A 27,839-nucleotide genomic window follows, 5' to 3' on the forward strand; every position below is an offset into this window, starting at 1 on the left:
AAACATGAAAAGGTAAAAAGGTAGAGAGAAATTATTCTAGAATTTGATACTTGCAGGTCAAGCTGTCATCCTGTGGAGAAATAAGTCTGCTGTCTCTCCCATAAAACCCAAGGTAATAGGGAGCAGAAGAGAGAACAAGGGGGTGTTATTAAAACAGATCAATGCTTCTCGGTGCAGTCTGTGGATCTCATGGACTTCTCCCCAAAGGCCATATAGGTGAGGCTCACAAAGGTCAAGAAATTCACTCAATGTCTCATAGCCAATAAGCGGCAGATCTGGACTCAAACTGGAGTCTGACTCCGAGGCCTGATACAACTGTAGAATGAGGCAGAAAAAAGCCTCCGGGGGCTGATACCAGAGGACAGGTAAAGACAACCAGATGTTGGGCCTGCTTTTGCTGCACTTTCGGGAGCAGGACACATGGAGGCTGCATGACCTCTGACCTGCAGTGAAGGGAGGAGTTGTCTTACCTCTTTGGAAGTCACATTTTCTAGATCCTGGCTCATCATGATGCTTCGGAGCTTGGCTTTGATGAGGCGCTCGGTCCTTTCCCCTTCAGTGGGCCTGGAAAGAAATGACGTTTAGGAGAGCAAGGAGCTGTAGAAAGCTTGTGGTCGGAGGTTACAGGAATGCCAGATGCTCCTGGGTCTAAACAGAACACGGCTTGGCAAGGAGAGCACGCTTCTTGGTGTGCATGTTCTCAGGCAGCAGGGAGAGGTGCACAGAAAACCCGCTGCAGCTCTAGAACTCCCGCGGGAGTCAACAGAGCAGGGAGCAAGTCAAGGGGGGAGAGTACAGTGTGGAAACTCCTTGCTCAGATGCTCTTAGGGCAGGATGCTGGGATGCCCAGCGCAACATCCCCAGGCCCCTGGGCCCTTGAGTCTCTGCTCGAACACGTGTGGGCATGAGGACCTCACTGTCTGAGGCAGCCCAGCCCAGCTGCGGCAGATCCCATTATCCCCTTTTTCCTCAGAATCAAAATATGGGTATTTCCCTGCTCTGGTTTTAACTCTAGGGGACACACAGACCAGGATAATCCTTCCCCATGAGGAATCTTCAAATATTCAAAGGCAACTACCCTTCCTCCGTGATTTCAAGGCCCTCTCCTAATGTGGCTTCCCATCCTTCAGGTCTCTGCCCTCTGAACACGCTGTGGTTTATCCACAGTCTTCCCAAAATGCAGTGTCCTGGAGGAACACCACACTGTGGGAGCAGGGTCCTGACCCCGAGGGGAGGGGCGACCAGCATTCTCCCTAACTAGACTTCAGCGAGTGTGGCCTCTCCATGTCAGCGCTGTCGTAGGTCACATGACACAGGTCATGTGGTTCACCATGGCTGCTGCTAAGGCAGGCTGCCCTCACCAGTCGTGTTTTTGGATCCAAGGAAACAGAGGACACATTCCTAACTCTCCTCAGAGCAGAGCGGGAGGCTCTGAGAATTAAGTCTCTGGTAATCTGAAGAGAAAAGGCCAGACCACAGAGCTCTGGAAAGAGTTGGGGACACAAAGGGCTACACATTCCTTTGAGAGTCTGATGGGAGTTACGGACCCCGTCCCCAGAAATGCATTCACCAAATTCATCAGTAATTTTTTTTTTTTTGCACGGGAGAGGGGCCTGTGTCACAGACCCCTGCTTTAAATGCTGGTTCTGAGAAAGCTAGGGTTCTCACTCAAGGGACTCCGGGGGAGGTGTGGCCCAATGCAGGTTCAGGGTCGGGCACAGGGCAGGTGGGGGAGAGGCAGGTGCCTGTGGGCTTGGGTGCGCTCACACCAGAGGCACCTCACTTACTTGTCCACAAATAGCGCGGGGGAGTCGGGCCGTGTAGACTCCAGGTCCTGCATGGCGTTCCACTCGTTGATGCAGCTCTGCTCGGAGCTGATGCAGCTCTCATAGTAGGTAGCCCAGATGAGAGCTACACCCCCGGGGAAGTAGTTGTGCCTCCGGGCCACTTCGCAGGCCTTGTGAAGCACCTGCAGGGCAGACCTGGGGCGAGGAGAAGACAGGGTCAGGCCTGGGAAGGCACAAGAGATGCGGGGTTTTCTCCTCTGACAAAGGGGTTCAAATACGGGAAGGGAAGGGCAATGATTGATTGGTTGATTATTTCTTTTTGGGACAGAGTCTCGCTCTATCACCCAGGCTAGAGTGCAGTGGCATGTTCTCGGCCCAATGCAATCTCCGCCTCCTGGGTTCAAGCAATTCTCCTGCATCAGCCTCCCGAGCAGCTGGGACCACAGGCGCCCACCACCACGCCCAGCTAATTTTTGTATTTTTAGGAGAGACAGGGTTTCACAATGTTGGACAGGCTGGTCTTGAATTCCTAGCCTCAAGTGATCTGCCCACCTCGGCCTCCCAAAGTACTGGGATTATAGGTGTGAGCCACCATGCCCGGCTGAGAAGTGCAGTTTGTAAACGGCTCACTCTTGGAGTCGCACTTACACATACAGGCGGCTGGGGAATGCATATAGCCTGAAACATTCAGCCCGCCAGGGCACGGAGCTAGTCCTTGGGACATATTCACTCATTGAATCTAAGAGTAGCCAGAACACCCCACATCATTTCCAAAGAGCAGCAGACACAAACAACAACAAACTACTTCATAACTCTTCCAATCAGGTGGTTCACGGGTTATTTTACAACCCATCAACTAACTCCAGAGAATTAAGAACTGCTCCTGAAGCGTGGTAACCCTGAACATATGTTCATATGACCCACATTGAACATAAGACCCACAATTAAGCTTAGCAGCTGGAAGAAAAAGTCTTTAATATGCAACAGAGACATCTGCCTGCATTCTAAATAATTACATTTCCACCCATCCCCCATCAACGTTCTAATAGCTTAGATGCTTAGATTTCTTAAGAAAACAAGTTCTAGAAAGTCATTTTAATACAGAAACTAACTGAAGAGGTTTGGGGAGCAGACGGGGAAACAATATTAAGAATCTATGTTTTATTTAGTCACCCTCTGTTACTTCTTCTTCTTTTTTTTTTTTTTGTTTGAGACAGAGTCTCACTCCATCGCCCGGGCTGGAGTGCAGGGGCGTGATCTCGGCTCACAGCAACCTCCATGTCCTGGGTTCAAGTAATTCTCTTGCCTCAGCCTCCTGAGTAGCTGGGACTACACGTGTGTAGTCCCACTACTACAGGTGTGTAGTAATCACACCTGGCTATTTTTTGTATTTTTAGTAGAGACAGCGTTTTGCCATGTTGGCCAGGCTGGTCTCAAACTCCTGACCTCAGGTCATCCACCCACCGTGGCCTCCCAAAGTGCTGGGGTTACAGTTGTGAGCCACCACGCCTAGCCCATTTTACTTCTTTTTACAAAAATATAGGCTAAGGCCAGGTACGGTGGCTCACGCCTGGAATCCCAGCACTTTGGGAGGCTGAGGTGGGAGGACTGCTTGAGGCCAGGAGTTTGAGACCAGCCTGGGCAACATAGTGAGACCCCATCTCTACAAAAAAAAAATAGAAAAGTTAGCCGGGTGTGGTGGCGCATGCCTGTAGTCCCAGCTACTTGGGAGGCTGAGGCAGGAGGATCACCTGAGCCTGGGAGGTCAAGGCTGCAGTGAACCATGATCACACCACTGCACCCCAGCCTGGGTGACAGAGCAAGACCCTGTCTCAAAAAAAAAAAAAAAACGAGAAACCCCAAACCCCCCAACATTGTGAATATACTTAACGCCGCTAAAAATTGTGCCTTTAAATATGGTGAAAATGATAAATTTTATGTTACATGTATTTTGCGCCTCCCTCAACATGCACATACGTCACGAGCTTCTTGGTAGAAGGGGTTTCTATTCATGCTGTCGGCTAAGAAAATATTTCTAGGGAGTTAAAAGTCCCTAAAACCACACTTACCACATGGCCTGGACAGACACAGGCTTAAATATGTGCATCCTTCCTGCTGTGCTCACGCTGAACCCACTGAGAATAAAACACAGAGAGGAAGGTATCTGTGGTGAGAAACCAGCGCCTTGAGTGAAATCACTCTGGGAGGAGGGAGCCAGGCCACCACGCACGCTGGGAACAAGCACATCTCAGGCCACACGATGAGGGATTTTACGGAACCCGCTCTGGCAGAGACATGGGCAAGGGCAGAAAGAGACACACTCCCAGATGAGGAGGGCTTGTTTTTAACCCAGCACTGCGAGTTCCACCAAAAACTGAAACCCTAGCAAAGGGTGCCAGGTGAAGACCTCCAAGAGCGTCTCTCTATGTTCCAACGTGGTTCCTGCCTCCCTGCCACCTCCTGTCCCATAGGCCCGGCCATTCCTTTTTTTTAACTGCATGGAAACTATATTCATAGGCTTGCACGGAAAATAATCAATATATAAAAATATCTATTAATACATTAATATAAATATGTTAATATAAAAATACTAATATAAAATATAAAAAATTAATACAGGCCAGTGGTGGTGGCTCACGCCTGTAATCCCAGCACTTTGGGAGGCCGAGGAGGGTGGATCACCTGAGGTCAAGAGTTTGAGACCAGCCTGGCCAACATGGTGAAACCCTGTCTTTACTAAAAATACAAAAATTAGCCAGGCGTGGTGGCAGGTGCCTGTAATCCCAGCTATTCGGGAGGCTGAGGCAGGAGAATCACTTGAACCCAGGAAGTGGAGGTTGCGGTGAGCCGAGATCGTACCACTGCACTCCACCCAGGGTGACAGAGTGAGACTCCGTTGAAAAAAAGAGAAAAAAAATTAATACAAAGATATTAAAATTAAAAATGAAAAATATCCCCATAACCCCATCACTTAAACAACAAATCAAATTTTTATTTTTCTCTTCCCATCCTACAAGGCAACATAACTCTGACCTGCTTAGAATCCCCGTGTCAGGCCACTTTCCTATTCTGTTTCTTCCCACTCCTCACCGTGCCCACACACCTCCTTGGGAGTGAACGCGTGCGGACGCTAGACGGCCCCTCATCCCCTGACTGCCTGCCCGGGTGGAACTGGTTCATTCCTCCTTTGTGGCCCCCAGGGTGGCACTTGAAACCTTGTTGTGCCTGTCAGTTGTATGTCTCTCCCTGTACCCCCAAAGCTGGTGAGTTCCTGCTGCACCACATTAGTCCGTGAACTTTCAGGACAAGCCCCATGGAGGGCATGCGGTGAGAGTTCACTTAACCCATCGAGGTGGCGGATGGGTATCGGTTTACCGCTGTCTTGAACTTCACACAGCAGCATATCTCCTGTAATCACTCCCACTGATACTTCATGAGCTAAACTCCCCAATCGGACGTCCAAAACATACCCTCCCTCATGCCCTCTCACTCGAGGGCAATATGATTTCTCCCGCTGTGACACTCCCGCCACACGTGTCATTCAGTGCTAATGATCATCCAAGGATGCCTGAACCAGCTCGTGTTTCAATGCCTACTACATACAGTGAGAGAATCTTTTAAAGAGACCTCCTTACCCATCTCCATCAAGGTGGATTTTCGTGTCACTCCACAGTCGGAGAACCATCCCAATGGTGCAGCTTTTACTGCGAGTGGGGAGAGAAGAGGTGTGGAGTCAGCGTCTACCCACCTACGTGCACAGCCTTTCCAGCTCACCACCTGGTCCAGGACGGGCTGTTGGACGTACGTGTGGGAGTAGGCTGTCTGCATAGGAACTGTTCACTGATGAATTCTAGAAGACACAGGTCTGGGATGGCCCTGTGGACACAACTCCGTAAGTGCTCAGCTGAGGCTTTTGGGTGCAGTGTGGGCTGACCGCACGCCCACTCTACAGCAGGGAGGCAGCTGCCCAGGGCTAGTGCTCTGCTGGCGGAGGCCACATGTGTACTTGGGGGTACATAGGCAAGCACCGGCAGCCAAGCCTGGCCTGGCCTATCCTGGGTGGCGGGGAGGGGAGCGTGCTCACACCGTTCCCGGAGCTCACTTTCGGACCTGTGCACCTGCGCCTTTAGTGTGGCTGCAGTTTTACCATCTCGCTTAATCTGGTTTTGCTTTGCCCATCCTACCAGTGAAATGAGACCGAATGACTGCAGAGACTGGCGCCACTGAAAAACAGAGGGAAAGAAAGAAAGGGCTTATCGGAGAGTCCTCAGATTATGATGAAAATTCTTTAGGCATTTAAAAGTCGACTTGTGAGAAGCCGCTGTAACCGTGCCAAGGGCCAGCTCCATGGACCTCAGGAATCTCATGCTTCCATCTCTGCTGCTGCCAACACCACGGTCATGTTTTATGTGTGCCCGTGTGAATGGGGCCTCTGGGGATCACAGACCCAGCTCCCCTCCCAGGTAGCGCCCTGCCCCAAGCAGGACTCTTCTCAACCCCATGCTTCTATATCTGTGGGGAAGGTTGTTCCAAGCCCTTCCGGCCAATGACACTCAGGCTTTTGGGTTGGGCAAATTCTCAGGTCCCTCCGTGCCATCCTACTCACTCTGGAGGGACTAACTAGTATTTCTCTTATAGCACTGCAAAATAAAATTTATGTTGGGCCTCACAGAGCTCTAGGGACCACGTGGCTGTGTCAGCCCCAGGAGGAGGCAAGGAAAGGGTCCCTATGGAGCCCAAATCCAACAGGCAGAAGCCAGGTCAGATGGTGCCCTGAGAACGTGCGGTCTAGAAGACCCGACCTGAGCCCTGACAACCCTCACCAGGAACTGATAAGGAGGTGGGTACAGCACAGAGAGCTGCAGAGAGCACAGGACGGGGGCAGGGCCAAGGCCAGGCCTAGGTCAGGGGCGGGGCCTTCCAGGGCAGGCGGAGGTCAAGGGGGCAGGGATGAGACTGCCCACAGGAAATAAGCGGCACATGAAACCATGTGGAACCTAAGCCCCTAGGCTGGCCTCCTTTGGACAGAGATGCTCAAGAGGCTCAGCCCACGGGGGACTTCTGCTCACGGCCTTCAACTAGAGCCAGGAGCATGGAACAGGGACCATGCAGGACTGCAACAACTGCACGCATCTCCTATCATCTCCTAGCTGTTACTTTTGTGAGTTTCCAGCGGTCCTACAATGATTAACAATAAGATTTCTACAAGGAAGGAAGACCCATGGGAAGCATATTTTTCTTTTTTTTTTCTTTTTCTTTTTTTTTTTTTTGAGCCAGAGTCTTGCTCCGTTGCCCAGGCTGGAATACAGTGGTGTAATCACAGCTCACTGCAGCCTCCACCTCCCAGGCCTAATCAATCCTCCTACCTCAGCCTCCTGAGTAGCTAGGACCACAGGCACATGCCACTATGCCCAGCTTTTTTTAAAAAAAAACTTTTTTATAGAGCTAAGGCCCCACTATATTGCCCAGGCTGGTCTTAAACTCCTGGGCTCAAGCAGTCCTCTTGTCTCCACCTGGGGAGCATACATGGGAAGCAGGAAAGGGATACATAGTAAGGGAAGCTGAATCTTTTTAGAGGAAGAGTGACCCCAAAGGATAAAGTGGGTGGGAGAAATTGCAGAAGAAGAAAGCAGGCTCCAAGTTCCTAGGGCCTGTATGGCGGGAACAGAGAAGCCAGATGGGTCTGGAGGTCCAGGCAGGAGACCAACCTGTTCCAAGACCCCATCGTGGAGTCCTTCACCAATGGCAAAACACTGATGTGTGGATGGTGGTGCACGCTCATGGCATTCAAAATGTTCCCAATCCGAATCGAAAACAATCCTGCTCGGGTGTGGTGGCTCATACCTGTAATCCCAGCACTTTGGGAGGTGGAGACAAGAGGACTGCTTGAGCCCAGGAGTTTGAGACCAGCCCGGGCAATAGTGATTTTTTAAAAAATTATATATAAAAAAAAATTAGCTGGGAATGGTGGCATGTGCCTGTGGTCTCGGCTACTCAGGGGGCTGAGGTAGGATAAGTGATTGAGCCTGGGAGGCTGAGGCTGCAATGAGCCTTGATTTCACCACTCCAGCCTAGGTGACAGAGCGAGATCCTGTCTCCAAATTAAAAAAAAAAAAAAAAAAAAACAAAGGAAGGAAAGGGAAGGGGAGGGGAGGGGAAAGGAAGGGAAGGGGAAGGGAAGGGGAAGGGAAGGTGAAAGGGAAGGGAAGCGAAGGGGAAGGGGATAGGGAAAACAGGAAAAGAAAGAAGAAAGAGAAGAGAAGAGAATCCACGATTGAACCCTAAGGTGGCGTGGCTGCTCCGGTCTTCCCAAGATGCATATGCAGATATAAGACTCTGAGTGAGGCTGGGTACAGTGGCTCACGCCTGTAATCGCAGCACTATGGGAGGCCGAGGAGGGTGGATCACTTGAGGTCAGTAGTTCGAGACCAGCCTGGCTAACATGGTGAAACCCTGTCTCTACTAAAAATACAAAAACTATCCAGGCATGGTGGTGCATGCCTGTAATCCCAGCTACTCAGGAGACTGAGGCAGGAGAATCGCTTGAACGCGGGAGGCAGAGGTTGCAGTGAGCCAAGATCGTGCCACTACACTCCAGCCTGGGTGATAGAGACAGACCCCATCTTAAAAACAAAAACAAAAACTTTGAGTGAGAGTGCACAAGCCTGCTGCAGGAGCCGCCATTCCAATGCTGCCTTCTGGAGAAGCGTTTGGACTCTTATGAAGATGCCCTTTGCGGGTAATGCTTGTCTCTTCCTTTTTTTTTTTTTTTTTTGGCAGGGGGAATAAAAAAACAAAATCCCAAGGCAGGAATTTAGAAAAAACAAGTACATTGCTCCCTCAGCAGGCCAAAGGCTTCTGGCGGGGACCTGGACTTTTTTCAAGCCAGGAAGGAAGACAACAGCCTGGTGCCCGGGCAATGTGGGAGCTGCAGGAGAAGGCCCAGTTCCCAGCCCCCGGGATTCCCTGGGCACAGAAGGCAGCTGTGTCAGGCCCAGCGACAGGAAAGACTGCTTAGTTCCGGTTCCCATCAGGCCCCTGCTCATCTTGGGTGGCCTCTCGACCGCCCTCTCCAACCTCAGAGACCTGCCCTGGCCTTGGGGTCGGTGCCCACAGGTGGGCCGTGGCTCCTGCTCAGAGGGTGCAGAGACTCGAACTTGAGGGAAGAGCATGCAGGAGAGGCGAGGGAACCACGGGGAGAGGGACCTGCGAGAACTGAAGTCGGGGTGCCGAGGGGAGGCAAAGGGAGGAGAGGGTGGGAAGGAAGAGCACCATGGGGGCGGTGCGGACGAGCACACGGGCCAGTCTCCTCCAGCCAGGCAGCAGCGGAGTGGGATGCGCGTGTGCATCTAAGGCATTCCCGTGACTGCTGGCCTGTGAGCTCTGTGAGACTGCAGGTGTGTCTGCCGTGCTCCCTGATGTGGCCCCAGCACCTGGCGGGGCGCCCGGCACAGGGAAAGAGCTAGCAAGTCCATACATGATAAACCTAGGAGTGAATGAATGAGCAAGGCGGTGTACAGGAAGAGAGCTGCAGCTTGCTGGGAAAGAATGAGTGGCATCTACTCATTCAGCAGGTCGACAGGAAAAGCCCTGCCTCCAAGTGCCAGCCCGGCCACTTACCGGGATGACCCTGGGGTAATCACTGCAGCCTCATGAGCTTCTGACTGTCATGTGTAAAATCTGAGGTAGCACTACCCACCCCAGGGGGATGAAGGGGTTAAATGAGATGTTCACAGAGGCATTTTGTAGGTGTGCTGTACTCTACAGTCAGGAGGACTGGGCTTCCACACTGCTCCCACGGTTAGGATCAAGACAGTGGGCACAGGCCACGGGAGGCCGATTTCCGTTCGGGATCAGAAAGCATTATTGGAACAGGCCACACTTGCGAGGGAAGTCCCTGCCTCAGAAAGATTCAGAAAAGCTAGACAGTCACTGGAAGAACAATTACAACCGCAAGACGGTCAACACTAAACACCGCTATGCCTCAGAACCGTACAGATAATGGCCAAATAGATGGGGCTCTGGGCATTTCTGAGAGCACCTGCCTGGTGGCACCCCATCCTAATGGACCATGCCCTCCAGTCTCCAAGTGGCTCTTCAGAGCTCACATCCGAACACCTCCTATGCTACAGGTTCTCCTAGCCCCAGGTTCCCAAAAACCCCAAGGCCACAGAGGCCAGCCCCAACTCCATCTCCTACATGTGTCATGGGAAAATTTCTCATAGTGCTATTTATTATGTACTGTGGGGGTGGGGGCCATGTCATAAAAGAAATGTCCTCCCTTTTTTATTCATCTCCTTCTAACAAGCATCAAAGTCTCAGTCGCTAGCATGTGACTTACAGAAGCTCTCATGGGAACAAGACAAGACCATACTGTTACCGTGACACTCACGGCCTCCCTGACTGGTTTCTGCTGTTGATTCTGCCTCAAATGCTCTTCAAACGCACCTTGCTGCTCCGCCTCCACCCTAGAGCTCGCCTGACTGCCCACTTGCCCGTTAAGAGTCGGCTTAGGCTTCACTCCTGCCAGAAAGGTCCTGCCAGGTGCTCTCAACAGTCACCCCCTCCTGCGGTCTCACAAAACCCCAGCACCTCTCGGTCATTCTCTCCCGCCTACCTGGTTGTGACTGTCTTCCATGCTCACTTAGAAGCTCTCTGAGGCCAAGAACTGTGTGTACTGTTGCTTCTTTGTTTACCTGGGCCTAGCCCATTGCCTCATACACAGGAGAATGCAAATAAATCATATGCTTAATGAATGAGTCGATGAATGAATGATGAATAAAGGGAGTCTAATCTAGTTTTAACAAATCCAGGTTTTGCAATGATCTCACAGGCATTCATTTATCTTGTGATGTCAGGGGAGTGACTCCACCCTCATTTCACACACATCTTGGGGTCAATGCTCTAACTTACTTGGCCTCCAGTTAGTGGGAAATTACTAGCTACACTTCAAGCCTCTGACTAGGACCTGCCATGAAGTACTTGGGAATCTGTGGAGTATCACTGTGGGGTCAGGTGTCCGAGGCGAGGCCCACCAATCTCCATACTTCTCCCCGGGCCCCTCTGCCTGGGAGGGTCTCCCTGCTTCCCTTGGCAGACTCTGGCTTGGCCTTCTGGGTTCGGCGTTGTTGTCACCTCCTTCAGGAAGCATTTCTGGCTAAGGTGCCCCACTCTATAGCAGCTGGCATAAAACCTCTCTAAGCAAACAGCATAACTTTCTGTCCTCTCAACTGACTCTGAGTTCCGAGAGCACAGCCTGGAGCTGGCACGGTGCCTGGCACACAGAGCTGAAATGGCACACCCTAGTGTTCCCAGTGGCTCGACTCCCCAGGCTCTCCATCAGGACGCAGCCCTCTCCCACCTCTGATGGATATGGGACCATGGAATGCTTTGTCCAGCAGCAACTCTTGCCTCCCTCAGAGAAGGGAACACCTAGCCCATCAGACTCACCTTTCCTTACTGGAAAAGTCCACTCCCAGCAAGATATTCTCCTCGGTGTCCTGGCGCCCGCTGCTGTACACCACCACCATGTACCGGACCCGGTCCGCCCAGGCGCTCTCCAGGCGCACCGCCTGGAACAGGGCAGACATGCTCTCACTAACCTGCCTTTGGAGGTGGTGCCTCCCTCCCATCTCCAGTGCAAGATCAACACTTTCAGTGTTCTACCTTTCCCTCTGGGAGTTAAAAATGAAGAGAAAATTCTTGGCTGGGCATGGTGGTTCAGGCCTGTAATCCCAGCACTTTGGGAGGCCAAGGTAGGCAGATCACTTGAGGTCAGGAGTTCGAGACCAGCCTGGCCAACATGGCAAAACTCCATCTCTTACTAAAAATACAAAAATTAGCTGGGCATGGTGGCGTGCGCCTGTAATCCCAGCTACTCAGGGGACTGAGGCACGAGAATCTCTTGAACCCGGGAAGCGGAGGTTGCAGTGAGCTGAGATCACGCCACCACACGCCAGCCAGAGCGACAGAGTGAGATTCTGTCTCAAACAACAACACAACAAAACACAAAGAGGAAGTTCTTGACAGCAGGAACCAGGCCTCGTTTCTCTCTGTAGCACCAGGGACGCCGCCTGGCTCAGAGGAATCACCCAAAATGCAAGAAATCAGTGAACACATGAAATCCAAAGAAAGTTCTTATTTAGCTTATTTAACTGCCGTGGAGACCTGTTTCGTCCCTCCTCCCGCCCCTCTGGGGAACTGAGGAGTCAACCTGGCTTTGGCTTTAGTGCACAATTTGAGGAGAATTTGTTGTAACCTAAAAGCTTTTCCCCTTATCATTCACGAATGGTTCCCCACCAAGTTTCACAATTAAAAATTAAAACTTGCTGGCTGGGCACGGTGGCTTACACCTATAACTCCAGGACTTTGGGAGGCAGAGGCAGGAGAATCATTTGAGGCCAGGAGTTCAAGACCAGCCTGGGCAAAATAGCAAGACCCCATATCCACAAAATTTTTTAAAAAATTAGGCAGGGTGGTACACATTTGTAGTCCCAGCTACCCAGGAGGCTGAGCTGGGAAGATTGCTTGAACCCAGGAGTTTGAGGCTGTAGTGAGCTAAGATCATGCCACTGCACTCCAGCCTGGGCAACAGAGCAAGATCCTCATCTCACAAAAATTAAAAAAAAATGTTTTTAACTTGACATTCTCACTGCTTCTTACCAGCTTGATTCTGTCTTCGCAACGCAGAAGGTTGATCATCACCTGAAGATGTTGAGGCAGGTCACCTGTTGGACCAATAAAGAAAGCTTTAAAAGGTCTCTTACCTACTTTCTAGGAAAAAAACCTCTGAAAGGCTGACTTTGAGGGCTTGGAAAAAGATTGAGAAGTTAAAATTTGTCTACCTACACCACAGGAGAATCACCACAAAAACTTCAAGTCTGAATTTCTCTTACACCACTCTGAATACTGTGCGATGTGGATGGGTGACATGGAGCTTACTGTCATGTTGTTAAAAGTTGCTCTTATTTCCTGAAATACATACAGTATAGGTTTCCAAATACAAAATGTGAAAAATACAGGCAAGCCTAGAGAAAAATGTTATTTCATTCAAGCCAATGTTACTCGGCAGGTTGGGGTGCCTAGAAACGACAGCTGTGGCTGGAAGTAAGGCATTTGCTAAGAGTTAATCATTAGAGAAAAAGGACAGAGCATCACGTTTCCTCTTCAAACAACTTCTTCTTCTTCTATACAGAGTCTCGCACTGTCACCCAGGCTGGAGTGCAGTGGTACGATCTCGGCTCACTGCAACCTCCGCCTCCTGGATTCAACAGATTCTTCTGCTTCAGCCTCCTAAGTAGCTGGGATTACAGGTGCCCATCACCACACCCGGCTAATTTTTGTATTTATAGTAGACATGGAGTTTCACCATGTTGGCCAGGCTGGTCTTGAACTCCTGACCTCAAGTGATCTGCACGCCTCAGCCTCCCAAAGTGCTGGGATTACAGGCATAAGCTACCCCATCCAGGCCCCACTTCAAACTTCTGCATTTTCCACTGGAGGCAGACATTATTTCCATAACCGGGGGCGGGGGGGTTGTTTAAGTGACTCTACAGATAGCAGCTGTATGCTGGTTGCCCAGAGAAATAATTTGAATAGAAACCAATCTGTCATTTTCTCTTTTCTTGCTAAAAATTATGTACTCTTTTTTCTTCACTATGTAAAACAGGCAGTAACCAGGGACGGCTTCTGAACTTCTCTGAGCTGCCCCAGGGTTCAGGAGGTGTTCCTGGAGTGCAGTGAGGAAAGTCTCTTACTGGCCATGAGTCTCGCGCGAAGCAGAGACCCTGTCAGAAGAAGAGCACACTTTCACGGAGGGGAAAGTTGTAAGGGAGGTGCATAATTAATAAGTAGCAGGTGTGACTCCAAGGTTGCTTTTTTTCTCTAGCTTACACATTTTTCTTTATATCTGCAAGGATTTCTTTCTGAAGAAAGGTTCATCTGTAAAGATGCTAATATCAGCCTGGTGTGGTGGCTCACACCTGTAATCCCAGTGCTTTGGGAGGCCGAGGCAGGAGACTCACTTGAGGCCAGGCATTCAAGACCAGTCTGGGCAACATGGCAAGACCCCATCTCTACAGAAAAGTAAAAAATTAGCTGGGCTTTCTGGTTCACATCTGTAGTCCCAGCTACTTGGGAGGCCAAGGCAGGAGGATCACTGGAGCCCAGGAGTTTGAGATCACCCTGGGCAACATGATAAGACCCTGTCTCTACAAAGGAAAAAAAATTGCTCTATACATCACAATTACAACCCCAAAAGGATCAATAATGCTTACACACTCAAATGCTGAACATTGTGTTTGTTCCTTTTGCAAAAGCATCTTTTTCATTTTAAGGGAGAAGGACAGATGATGTCCAAATTGCACTTCCTGTCTCAGAGAGGAATTGGGTCATTAGAAATTTGTGCCTCTAGCCAGGAGGGTAGATCTCATGTTAAGCGTTCTTTCTTTTTCTTTTTTTTTCAATAGAGACAGGGTTTTGCCATGTTGCCCAGGCTGGTCTCGAACTCCTGGACTCAAATGATCCTCTCACCTCAGCCTCCCAAAGTGATGGGATTATAGGCATGAGCCACCAAACCCAGGCCAATTAAGTATTCTTTCCACAATAAGTAAAATTTAAAAAAGAAAAGAACCATGCCCCTCTTATCTGTCCTCTCCAGTTATACAGTTCCACAGTGTATAACACCCTGTGTTGACCCTGCTTCCTATGATGAGCGATTTGGAGATAAGGGTTCACATTAAAGAAAGCCATAGACCTCCCCACCCCCTTCCTCCACCCGTCATGTCACCAATGCAACACAATGACCATGAGCTGGTTCTTCACCTGCCTGGGCCCTCCCACCATCTACCCGAGTCACAGAACTGCATTGGGGAAAGCAAAAACAAACCCCTGTCTGATAAATGCCTAAATGAAAGGGACATTTTCCACACAGATAAACTTCTTTCAGTGGGATTGTTTGCTGAGATATGGAACTGCTGACAGACAGAAATCCAAACCCCAGTCTGACATCCACACACAAAAAAATCAGAGAATATAAGCCCTAGAAAGGGTCTCAAATTGACTGGACTGGCTGAAACAAACTGAACTACTTTTCCAAGGACAGAATTAACCCTCAATTGTACTCAGCTCTGCACAGTGGTTACTGGGGGGCCTCTGGTACATTCAGGAGACTTGATGGTAATTCTAGGGAAAAAAAGGAACTAACGTAAGTCTAGTCTGCGCCTGTCCCAAGGTCATTTACAGACCAACTGTGGACAGCTGGCGGCCCCTCTGCCTTCTGACCTCATCGTCCACTCCAGACCTCAGGGCACAAGAGTCAGCCAGCTGGTGGCTTGCATCCTACCCTTCTGACCTCATCGTCCACTCCAGACCTCAGGGCACAAGAGTCAGCCAGCTGGTGGCTTGCATCCTACCCTTCTAGTCTTCGGATTAGAGGAAGGAGGTATCTGACACTTAGTGAGCAGAGCTTGAGCATTTGCTTTGTCGTATGTGTTACAATTAAAACATGAACAACAGCTACATTTCTAAGAGGGCAGAATAATTAGCAAATTCAAGAATGAAGAATCTGGCTGAGTATGGCACCTCAAACCTATAATCCCAATGCTTTGAGAGGCTGAGGTGGGGGGATGGCTTGAGGCCAGGAGTTGGAGACCAGCCTGAGCAACATAGTGAGACCTCATCTACACACACACACACACACACACACACACACACACACACACACACACACACACACAAACTAGCTGGGTGTGGTGACACGCATCTATGGTCCCAGCTACTCAGGAAGCTGAGGCTGGACAATCACTTGAGCCCAGGAGGTCGAGGCTGCAGTGAGCTATGATGAGGCCACTGCACGCCAGCCTGGGCAAGAGAATGAGATCCGTCTCTAAAAAAACTTTTCATATAATTTAAAAAAAAAAAAAAGAATGAAGGGTCTGTTTATAGCTGTATTGTACTAGAAGTCATCGTAATAACAATGATAGTTACCCATATATATATACAGCACCTACTAAAGGTAGGTATGTTACACGCATAACTCTAAATTTCCATATTGTCTGAGGCACCAGTATTTGATGCCCATTGTAAAGACTAGGAAACTGAGGCTTAGAAGTCGACCTGTGATGGCTTAGTAAGTTGGAGAACTAGGATCAGAAGACAGGTCTGCCTGGCTTCAAAACAAATACTATTTCCACAAACCACACTGCCTCCTTGTACAGGACAGTTATTTTCTTTGCTTAAAACAGACCTAAATATTATCAACATCAGTATGTGAAAATACTGACTGAGCCTTGGTGTTTGCTATAAATTGCATGGTGTAGAATTCTAACCTGAGCACTCAGATCTAAAATGAAGCTGAATGACTTGAGGTTAAACAAACAAAATGTTCACAAGAAAACTGGCCACAATAGCTGGTTGGTTTCACCTGCTGCTGTTCTGAAAGGTAAAGGCCTTCTCAGCTCACAGACATTCAATTATGCACTGCCTCTCCAAGAAATGCCCTGAGATGCTGTCCACCTACGACAAAGATCCACTTACATGCAAGCACTTTTTCCTCTTTCTTTCTTTTTGAGATAGGGTCCTTTTTTTTTGTCACCCAGGCTGGAGTGCAGTGGCGCAATTGTGGCTCACTGAGCAACACAGTGAGCAACATGGTGAGACCTCATTTACACACACACCCACAAAAAACTAGCTGGGTGTGGTGACACGTCAGCCTCGACCTCCTGGGCTCAAGCAATCCTCCCGCCTCAGCCCCCAACCTTGCTGGGATTACAGGCATGCGCCACCACGCCCAGCTAATTTTCGTATTTTTTGCAGAGGTAGGGTTTCACTGTGTTGTTCAGGTTGGTCTGGAACTCCTGGGTTCAAGCGAGATCTGCCCACCTTGGTCTCCCAAATGCTGGAATTACAGGCAAGAGCCACCGTGCCTGGCCATAAGTGTGTTTTGTTGTTATTGTTTTTAAGAAACAGAGTCTCTCTCTGTCACCCAGGCTGGAGTGCAGTGGCGTGATCCTAGCTTGCTGCAGCCTCAAACTCCTGGGCTCAAGCAATCCTCCCAACTCAGCCTCCCAAAGCACTGGGATTACAGGTGTGAGATACCATGCAGGGCCACACAAGCATTTCTTGAATTCCTCTTTCTAACTGCCTTCAGTTCTGAGTCAAGTCTCCTAAGAAAACCAGTCTTATTACTTAGTAGGCACTTCTTATTTAAACTCAGTTTGATCCTCACCCTATTACTTCTGTCCACTTCCTAAAAACAAACTATTACAGAATCAAGACTTCCTACTACAGTGTCTATCTCAGAGTTGGAGCCAAAGGCCCTTCAAGAAATTCTCCAAATGAGTGTTTTTCAAATGCTTGGAGAAATCCATCCCAAGATTAGGTATACAGCACTCCAGATGGTTATTTTCAAGTGGACGACATCTGGCTATAATTCATTTTGCTGCATTTGTTAAAAAGTCAGGCTGTAACTTACAGCCTGCAATTAACTGATAAACCACAGAGAGGAAATCTTTGCATCCCAGCAGGACGCTGCTGACCTTACTCCTGACGCAGACAGACATGACATAAAAGGTTGGAAAATGTGCATGGTTTGCTCAAGAGAGAGCATCTGAGCCTCTGCCTGCACCGGTCATTGCAAACCTGCGTCCACTATGTCTAAGGCCTTCAAACTCGGCAACATCACCAACAATGAAGTTTCCTCTGCTGTCCAGAAAAGAAGCTCCAATGTAAGAGTATCAACTTAGAGCCCTCACCTGCATGCTTGTGGGGGTGCTGAAGACTCCGCTGGCCTTGAGGGCTGCTTCCCTGTTGTAAGAAGAGGGCTGCGCCTTTCACCATGAAAAAGCTCTCACTTAAGCTGGGAAGGATAAGACCAGAGCACAGTTAGACCGGAATTCAGACAGGAAAACTGACAAAGAATTACTGCAGGGGAAAAAGCTTTAGCGTGGACAAATGGCATGTAAAATGCAAATAGGATGAAACTGCTTTTATAATAATTCCACGTAGTACTCTTCTCAAACCTTGCTTTTGCTAAAAGCTTGCTGCTGGAGAATTTTCGTGACAAAATAATGCTTCTGTGACAACACCCAAAGTTCTACGTAGGCTCTCCAGAGCCCCTTTCTGCAGAATACTGGACAGGGATCTCACTGTCATATAACATTTTCTTCTTTCTTTTTTTTTTTTGAGACGCAGTTTCACTCTGTCATCCAGGCTGGAGTACAGTGGTGTGATCTCAACTCACTGCAACCTCTGCCTCCTGGGTTCAAGCGATTCTCATGTCTCAGCCTCCCCAGCAGCTGAGATTACAGGCATGTGCCACCATGGCCAGCTAATTATTGTATTATTAGTACAGACATGGTTTCACCATGTTGGCCAGGCTGGTCTCAAACTCCTGACCTCAAGCAATCTGCCTGCTTAGGCCTCCTGGAGTGCTGTGATTACAGGCGTGACCGCGCCTGGCCATAACATTTTCTAATAGAGAACAACTCCCTGATTAGGAGAGGGCGGTCTACTTTGTGAATTCTCATGCTCTTGCTGTTGATCTCTGCTTCTAACTCTCTGGCTTTTAACAACTCCATTGTTTCGTAGTGACTTCCCTTGATGGAATACAAGATGAAATTACACTTTCACTAGTTGTTTGCATTTTAAGAAAAGTGGGGAGGGGCCGGGTGGCTCAAGCCTGTAATCCCAGCATTTTGGGAGGCCAAGGCAGGTGGATCACTTGAGGTCAGGAGTTCGAGACCAGTCTGGCCAACATGGTGAAACCCTGTCTCTACTAAAAATGCAAAAATTAGCCAGGCATGGTGGCACATGTTGCACATGCCTATAATCCCAGCTACTCAGAAGGCTGAGGCACAAGAATTGCTTACTTGAGCCCCAGGGACGGAGGTTGGAGTGAGCCAAGATCACACCACTGCACTCCAGCCTGGGCGACAGAGCAAGACTGTCTCTCAAAAAAAAAAAAAAAAAAAAAAAGAAAGAAAGAAAGAAAGAAAGAAAAAAGTGGGTGGATACTGACCTGTGATTTAACTTAGTCAAGGTTGTCCTGTCCACTATTCTTGAGGAAAACCTCAAGTTGGCCCAATGAATTTCTCAGCAGAATGAATCTTTGGCCTTTGTTATTTTAGCTAGCAATAACACTTATATCTACCTATAACTTTAAAAATTACAATTAAAAAATGTTTATTTGGGAGGCTGGGGTGGAAGGATCATTTGAGCCCAGGAGTTCCAGACCAGCCTGGGCAACGTTGTGAGACCCCGTCGTACATCAAAAGTTTTTAATTTCACTTTCATGACTTGGCTATCAAGTCTGGCTTTTGCAAAAATTAAGACATAAGAAAAGAATGCTTCAGCTATGAATTACTATCAATTGTTCAAAAATACCATCAACTCTCAAAATTATGCATAAAATACACCAAAATTATTAACAATGGCTTTGTGGGAGGTGGGGGAGGAGGAGGAATAGATTATCTTCTAGTATTTTCCAAATGTTCTATATTAAACATATATTAACCTTTAAAACATCTACTTTTGTTTCATTCTCAAAATAATATAAAACACTACCATATAATTTAAAAAGAACATTCTAATCTTAATAATTTCATAAAAGGAGGTCACAGTTCAAATTGTAGGCAACTATAAAAATTTCTCTCTTGAACAACCAATGAACATATACATGATTTGAAGGAAAAATCCCTACGAAAAAGCAGTCTTCTAATTAAAGAGAACCTTGAAATTAAGTAAATCAATTCCTGACAGAAAGGCGAAGATGTTTTCTGTAATACAAGAAAGCAAGATCACCTTTGCCCCAGACATCTAATGTTAGTAGTTAAATGTTCGAATTCTGGAATAAAAAACTCAGCAAAGTCTAAAGTATGACTCCGGGTGCCAAGAAAATGCCACATGAACTAGCATTTCCAATCAGCAGCTCCTGAAATCAGGAAGACTGTTATGTTCTATGATGTAAAGTCCACAATAAAATCTGTTAGTTTTTCTGGTTAAATGCTCATGCTAAAAATAGTGACTGCTCAAATATTAAGTAAGAAGACTTAGTTCTGCCTTCTTGTTCAGTCCTCTGAATTCCAGGCAATTGGTTTTCGATATCTTGTGACACCAGTACTTGACATCTGACAGCATTTTGTCCACTACTGCAGATGCACTGCCGAGTCATCCTTTCCACCCTCTCACAGGCGTATATTTGTGCTGCAAGGTTCAAGTGTTGAGGAGCTCAGGATTATAAATAACGAAAGAAACGAGAAGCAGCCTTTCTTTGCTGTCTCACCCTCACTCATAGGAAGTAAAAAGCTCTTTAGCATCCATCTGGCCGATCTTATTTCACAGGCTGCAGAATCACCTAACCCTTTCCACCTGCAAAGCTTGTCACTCTCTCCTTCCTTAGAATCTCACAGCTGAGTATGTTTTCAGAACTGTTCTTAGACACAGATCATTTACTATTTATTCTCATCAAAATCTGAAACAGCTATGCGAGAGGTTCCAAACTCATGAAACCTAAAACAACCATCAGTTCATCGAAGCAGCTGGGAAAATCTTTTCGAGACAACATCAACTGCTTTTGTTCATGAGATTAAAAAAAAAAAAAAAACTCATACTGACCAGAAACCCAAGCACGCTGGAAAGAGCCAACCATTAACGATGACCTTTGCCTTGGAAACCATGAGCAAAAATTCCCCTTGGTTTCCCTTACATTTCCTTTGGAAAAAAAAGGAACAATGCAACAGACTAGGCTGGTTTCACTCTGTGATCACTTACAAGGCCAGCTGTTCCTCCTCCATGTTCCTACACTGATAAGAATCAGGGCCTCCTGCTCTACGCATGAAGTCAGGATGGCATTGATTGGGGCCCTGGAACACTCTGCCTCTGTTCCCCCACGACAATCAAGTAACAGGCATTTACTGTAAAAAGCAAGACTGGAAGCTGCAGGGAAGCCCAAGTAGCAGCGCATTATCCCGAAGCTGTGAGATCACCCTGCGTCCTGCAAATACAGTCAGGAGATACAGCCAGAGGAAACCGCACGACATGACTCTCGGGGTGGGGGGTGGGGTGGGAGGCCGCAGAGCATGGTCAGTCACAGGATTTATGAAAACAAGATGCAGAAAGTCTCTGTGACCCGGCTTCCTGGCTTCTCTTCTGAGCTCACTCTGGGCCCAGAGCCTCATGCGCCCTCTGCGTGGCTGACCTGAATACTGTATCTGACGACTGCAGCTTCTGATGCCCAGAGGCACAGGCTCCCGATTCATCAGACCCTCACAGTGCCCCACTGGGGAAGTCCATGAAGAAATCCACATTGGTGATGGCACGCTCACTTTACCAGGTGTCTGGGGCCAGGAAGCCCAAACCCACAAGCCATCCAACCCAGCCACCCAGAAATCACTCTTCTCACAAAAGATCTGAGTGTCCTAAAAAGGAGTGACTAAAGTTACAAAAGGTCAGATGCAGACAGACAAAACGGAAATGTCTTCCTCCACCGCTGTAAGAAAAATCTTGATGAGGGATAAAAAAAAAAAAAAAGCCGCTGCCCTCTCTACCCGCCAACTGGAATGCTTTTATCTCCACCACACAGATCTGTTCTTGGACACTGATTACTGCCATTCGGGAAGCTTCATAAGATTAAAGTTTCTCCAAAGCATTGAAGACAGACAAAAAACCTCAATCAATGCTCCTCAAAAAACCCCAGGCCCCCAAAATATAAACAGCCAGTGTCATCCAGAAACCAAGCCATGGCAGGAAAAGAGAAATCAGGGTGGTCATACGTACTAATTTGAGGTGGAAACCTCTGGACAGCAGAAGTAGTGGGTTGGCTGAAGGAAGATGCAGAAGTCGGTAAAATAAAAGAGGTTTGTGGCTGCAGTGCTCACATCTCTAACGCTCCCTACAACTGCCCTCCGAGCTCCGGCCATCCGCTCCCTACGGAGATCAGGAAAAGCCAGAAGGCTGCCGAGTGCTTCCACGAGGGCTGGGGAGCCAACTCCTCCTCAGAGTCCTACCCAAAAAGCAAATGGCTCTTGTGGAACTCTTGTCTTCCTCTGATATTTTGGCTGAAAAAGGCCCTTGTCCCAGCACATCCTGATGAAAGAGGGCCATTCAGCAAAACAGCTGAGGTTCCTCTAATCACTGCACTCCTACGGGCTTTTCTGTAGGCCGGAGAAACAAGCACCGGGGTGTGCATTCGACATTGTGAGGGCAAAGAGCTGGCCCCAAGGAACCAACCCCAAGCAACAAGACCCCCTTCCAATTCAAATCAACATTCTGAAGGATGACTCTTTCTTTCAAATCGGCATCCATTTACCCAACGGCGACGGTGACGCGGGCAGCTGCCGCAGTTAGTTATTCCGCGTACTCAAAGCACGGTTACATCCTGAAAATTCTTCAGTCATGCTAACAGCTATCTGAGGGGACACGCCAGGTACAGGGGACCACATGCACACCTATGAGGAGCTCTGGGATATGCACGGTGCCCAAGGCAGGTCAGGCTGCAAAGGTCCTAAAGGTTGGAGGTGTGATCCCAAACCCTCCGGGCACAAGCCAGCCAAGAGCTGTGTTTTTAGCGTTTCTTTCAGTGAGAGAAATAAGTTCAGGATATGAATAACCATGATGCAGGAGAGAATGGAATAAGTACCTTAAGAAAGGGGCTGGGCTAGGGTTTACAAGAGGGAGGAGGGAGCATTTAACTGGTGACTTCTGGAACAATTCCTGAAGGAAGCAGCACTGAGTAGGGGCTTCTCTTCCCTAGGCTCACAAGTGACCAAGCGATCCTCCCTGCAGATTAAGTGAAACACACATTACCATGATTCTGGTTTTGCAGGTGAGGAAACCCCAGCTTGCCTAGGAGCACATATCTCTACAAGATGGGGCTGGACTCACATCTATCTGCCCCACGCCCACCTGCTTAACCCCTGTTAAGCAGCTGTTCTACTCATCCAGAATGAAAATCAGAGCCATTATGCCGCGGTCACCTCTGCTCATGCCTGCCCAGGTGCCTAATGGCAAAGCCACTAAGGCACTGAGAAGTCGGAATGTGGATCACATCTTCCGTCCTTCTTCCCAGTGTGTGAATGCATCATGCGTGGGAAAGAGAGAGAAGGAACCATTCAAGCAAACAGAACTCCAGGAAGATGAGACTGTGCCGGGGTTCTTCCATCTGCCCAAGTAGAAATCAGAAGGGCAGGGGACCCACAGCCTTATCCTACCCACCACTGCTGTCATAGTTGGGGGACAGGACACATCCTTTGGCCCTTCTGCACTGCACAGAGGCTAAGGAGTTCTGTAAACCACACAGCCACGCTGACCAAGAAGTCGCTTTCAAGGTAAGTTTCTCATCAACAGGACTATTATTTACTGAGGATCTCCCAAGTGGCCAAGGCTGTAGGAGGTACTTAGCTATGCCACGTCATTGAACTCTGGCAGTTCTGCAGGGTAAGGTATTTTCTCCATATGACAAACGAAGGAAGCCCGTCAATGATTCCAAAATAGAATCACCAGGGATAGCATGGACAACGCCCATGGTGACTGCCGCACTTCAAGGTTTAAAAAAAGTAAAAACTGGCTGGGGGTGATGACTCATGCCTGTAATCCCAGCACTTTGGGAGGCTGAGATGGGCGGATCATTTGAGGTCAGGAATTCGAGACCAGCATGGTCAACATGGCAAAACCCTGTCTCTACTAAAAATACAAAAATTAGCCAGGTGTGGTGGTGCATGCCTGTAATCCCAGCTACTCAGGAGGCTGAGGCAGAGAATCACTTGAACCCAGGAGGCGGAGGTTGCAGTGAGCCAAGATCGCACCACTGCACTCCAGCCTGGGCGACAAAGTGAGACACTGTCTTGGGCAGGGGGGGCGGGGAACAAAAGTAAAAACAATGGTCTGGGAATTCATATTTCTGGGTTCCAATTTACATTCTACCATATATAATCTGATTAACCCCTAGAATTAACCCCTAGAATTCCTTACAGGGTTCTGTTCACTCATCCAAACAGCCAAACATTTGCAGAGCATGGAGCACAGGGTAAGCCAAGCCAGCCCAAACTCTGATAAGGGCAAAGACAGCCATCCTCTTTAAGGAATGGGTATATGTGCTGGTGATCTGGGTGTCTGCCCTGCTGCATAGAAACAGCATTTCTTGAAGAACAAAAATAGTAGGTATAGAAACATCACAGTATAGAATATCCAAACACCCCTGAATTCCAACTCTGGTCATACATTGAAACAACCTATCAAACTTCTAAAACACATTCATGCCCAGGTCCAGCCTCAGCAGAGTCTAATTCGGAAGGTCTGTGATGAGTCCTGGGAATCTACTTTTTAAAAAAGTTCCAGGGAGCTGGGCATGGTAGCTCATGCCTGTAATCACAGCACTTTGGGAGGTCGAAGTGGGAGAATCAGTTGACCCCTGGAGTTCAAGATTAACCTGGGCAACGTAACAAGATCCCGTCTCTACAAAAAAATAAAAATAAAATTAGCTAGGCTTGGTGGTGTGTGCCTGTAGTCCCAGCTGCTCAGGAGGCTGAGGTGGGAGAATCATTTGAGCCTGGTGAGGTCAAGGCTACAATGAGCTGTGACCACACCACTGCACTCCAACCTGAGAGACAGACCTTGTCTCCAGAAAGTTCCAGGGGGTGCTTCTGATGCACAGCCAAGTTTTAAAAACCTCAGAATCAAATAACATCATGGCCGGGCATGGTGGCTCACGCCTGTAATCCTGGCACTTTGGGAGGCCAAGGTGGGTGGATCATTTGAGGTCGGGAGTTCAAGACCAGCCTGGAAAACATGGTGAAACCCAGTCTTTACTAAAAATACAAAAATTAGCTGAGCGTGGTGACGCACACTTGTAGTCCCAGCTTCTTGGGAAGCTGAGGCACAAGAATCACTTGTACCCTGGAGGTCGAGGCTGCATTGAGTGGAGATTGTGATCCTGGAGTCCCCACTGCACTCCAGCCTGGATGAGAGTGAGCCTGTCTCAAAAACAAACATACAAACAAACAAATAACATCAGAAGACACAGAGAAAACAGTCTTCTCCATGGGCTTCATAAAGATACCTCTCACATAGGTACACGTCGATGTTTTCTGCTGGTAAAAGGTAACACCAACAAAAAGGCATGGTGCTCTCAGAAGGTGGGTGATGTGATTAGGTGCAATAAAGGGAGGTCATGCTAGGGTCAAAAACAAAATAATACTCTCTTTGGAAGCAGTAAAACAGATGCTAGTCTTCTACTACACACTTTCAGAGACCTGAATGTTCTTCTGGCCCTCTAAGGGAGACGCTGCATCATGACAATACGAAATGATGACAGTGAAAGCAAAAACAGATCAGACCTGTGCTGTGTGAAACAGACATGGGGTCTCGCTATGTTGCCCAGGCTGGTCTCCAACTCTTGAGCTCAAGCGATTGTTCCGCCTTGGCCTCCCAAAGTGCTGGGGTGACAGCTGTGAGCCACCGAGACCAACCTCAGATCAGACCTTTGACAAACTCTGCTGTGGACAAAGCATTCTGGTGAATGTCAACTCATCTGATCTTCACAAAACCGTGTGCAAGACCAGACAGGCATTATTACACTAATTTATGCCTAAGGAAACGGGGAGTTAAATAGTACAAATTTAGGATTTCTGATGCTGTATCTCGAAAAAAAAGTAGAGAATATGAGCCTGAAGAAGAGGCCCTGTAATGGGTCCCAGATTGATGGGACAGGCTGAGACAAACGGAATCACTTTTCCCTGGATAGAACTAACCCTCAATGGTACCCCACTCTGCATGGTGATTACTGAGGGGACTGTCAATTGTCCAGCGAACTTGATGGTAATTCTAGGAGAAAAAGGAACTAATGTAACGCTGTCAGCATAGAAAGATGGGTGCCAGCGAGCATTCCAAAAAGGAGGCTCTGTTAATTCGGTTTTGATCAACAAGCATTTGCTGAGTGTCTATTGTGTCCGGTCAGTGCTAAGGCCTGAGAATTTAGAAGTGAAACAGACCCGGTTTCCACCCATGCCACAGACCACTCCACACCCGGTCTGGAGTGACACTGGAGGGCCAGGCAGGCACAGGACAGTAACTTCGATATAAGGCAGCAAGTTCCACGGTGGAAGGTGCAGATGCACGTACACACAGGGGTTCAGGGAGGCCTCCCTGGAAGAAATGAAGCCCGCGAGGCCCTGAAGGATCAGTAAACAGAGAGGCATAAGGGGCAGGAGAGTAAGATGATTATGCTACATGTACCTTACTGTGAACCCAGGAGGATTTGGCCTCTGTCATAAAAGGCCCCCCTGTGGGTTCATAAACCTCAATTTACAAACTGTGCTTTATATATCAGTTCCTTATAAGTTTGGTTAGCGTAAATTGGTTTCTTAGAACTTGATCATCCCTGAGTGAACTCACAAATTCAAGTTTCAGAATGTGCAAACCTAAGAAACAAACCTCATGCTTGTGGTTGAGACATCGCACTGTCAACATCACCAATTCTCAGCACCTGAATGCCTGGTATACTAATACTATCAACATATATTGTTTTAAATAAGTAAATAATAGCTTTCTAGTTTATAGAGAGTTTGTCCCTACATTTTTCCACTTAATTTTTACAATCCCATTTCTCTGATGAAACAACCCCAGCCTGGGCAACATGGCAAAACCCTGTCTCTACAAAAAATACAAAACTTAGCTGGGTGTGGTGGCGTGCACCTGCAGTCCCAGGTATTTGGGAGGCTGAAGTGGGAGAATCACTTGAGCCCGGGAGGCAGAGGTTGCAGTGAGCCAAGATTGTACCGCTGCACTCCAGCCTAGGCGACAGAGGGAGACTCTGTCCCACCCACCCCCACCCCCCAAAAGAAAAGAAAAGAAAGAAAAGAAAATGAAACCACCAAGACTGGGAGAAGATAAATGACTTGTCTGTGGTCATCTGGCTAATAAGAGGCAGAATGGGGCTGAAAAAGTTCGGTGCTCTTCCTGAAGAATCCATAGGTCAGAGAGCAGGACCATCTGACCTGCAGCAATAGCAGCAACATGGAAAGCTAATCAACTGACCTCAAAACCACTCTCAGTGAGGCTCTGGATGGATTCAGAACCCCAGGCCTAGCAAAGTGAAGTTGATAAAGATGTAAAGGAGATCGAAAATTCACCATTTGGAGAGAGATTAGCTAAAGACTGCAGGTGGGATGGAAAATTCTTTCCATGGTTCTCCCACAGGTTCTTCCCTCATTTGGAACTCGTGTTTAAAAGTCACAAAGACCCTGAGTTGGGCCAAGTTCTCGTTCTTCTTCACTGTGGGCCTTGCAGTGCAACATGGCAGGGCCTCGTTCCAAATGTCACTCTTCAGAGCCTAAGAAAACAAGTAACTTTAGGGACACACCTGTCAACCGGAGCTCCCAAATTGTACCCCCCTAAACACATAATGCTGAGCATAGAAAAATTCCAGCTCTGCAGGGCGTTATACTTAGGGAAAGGGGTCACAGACAAGGAATGCTGGCAGGGCTCATTACAAATATCTTTGCTGCTGGAACATGTATTGTTTGGCTAGAAGGCGTAGGCTTCTCTCAGAGAGAAGGAATGTCCAAAAGTATTTCAGACAGTAAGAGACATTCTCTGAGCCAGCTACACAGCTCTCCTTCAAACCAACGGGTAGCGGCAAGCAGCTGAACTGTCCAGCGAGCTCGCAAAAGCAAGCTTTTTTTTTTTTTTTTTCTCCCTAAATAAGACAGCAAGTGATGTGTCTTGGCTTGGTTTAGCAAATCTTAAGACAGTTCCCTGATGACCCCAAGAGCCCTCAGGCCCCATGGAAGCTGGAGCTAATGCATCTTCCTCCAAGCATCATCTGCTCTACCAGGATCTAAGCCCCTTCATGAGGGCAGAAGGTATAAAGGCTGCACTGTGCGGGAAATGCTATGGCAGCAAAGACAGCCGAACACGCCAGAAATAACAGGCACATGAAGGAAAGTTTCTGAGACAGCTCAAAAATTCCGAGAAGAGATTATCCCAACTGTCCCAGGTTCTCAGCCCTGTCTGTGGTATGCAGCCCCATATCACAGTCATTTGTCACCGAGTCCTAAC

At 48.2% G+C, this 27,839-nt stretch overlaps 1 protein-coding gene and 1 pseudogene across 4 annotated transcripts in view; one reads left to right on the top strand and one right to left on the bottom strand.

Annotated features, from left to right (window-relative positions):
• Window positions 1-27,839, top strand: part of LOC129526019 (basic proline-rich protein-like) — a 328,162-nt pseudogene that overhangs the window by 226,398 nt on the left and 73,925 nt on the right.
• The window catches only part of SSH1 (slingshot protein phosphatase 1), a 74,926-nt gene that overhangs the window by 23,141 nt on the left and 23,946 nt on the right, over window positions 1-27,839 (bottom strand). Inside the window, exons 1-8 of one of the 4 annotated variants that reach the window (XM_055358964.1) lie at window positions 21,561-21,718; window positions 17,540-17,643; window positions 12,450-12,514; window positions 11,238-11,359; window positions 5,423-5,491; window positions 3,857-3,922; window positions 1,788-1,982; window positions 471-564 (exon numbers count right to left, since the gene is read on the bottom strand). In XM_055358964.1, coding sequence (XP_055214939.1) covers window positions 471-564; window positions 1,788-1,982; window positions 3,857-3,922; window positions 5,423-5,491; window positions 11,238-11,359; window positions 12,450-12,514; window positions 17,540-17,643; window positions 21,561-21,703 — 858 coding nt within the window. In that variant the 5' untranslated portion in view covers window positions 21,704-21,718. Of the gene's footprint in view, window positions 1-470; window positions 565-1,787; window positions 1,983-3,856; window positions 3,923-5,422; window positions 5,492-5,592; window positions 5,662-11,237; window positions 11,360-12,449; window positions 12,515-17,539; window positions 17,644-21,560; window positions 21,719-27,839 lie in introns of those variants that run through there. The other 3 variants (XM_031000635.3, XM_055358962.2, XM_055358963.2) reach the window with 3 other exon arrangements.

Source organism: Gorilla gorilla, chromosome 10, assembly GCF_029281585.2.
Source record: "Gorilla gorilla gorilla isolate KB3781 chromosome 10, NHGRI_mGorGor1-v2.1_pri, whole genome shotgun sequence".
Classification (NCBI taxonomy): Eukaryota; Metazoa; Chordata; class Mammalia; order Primates; family Hominidae; genus Gorilla; species Gorilla gorilla.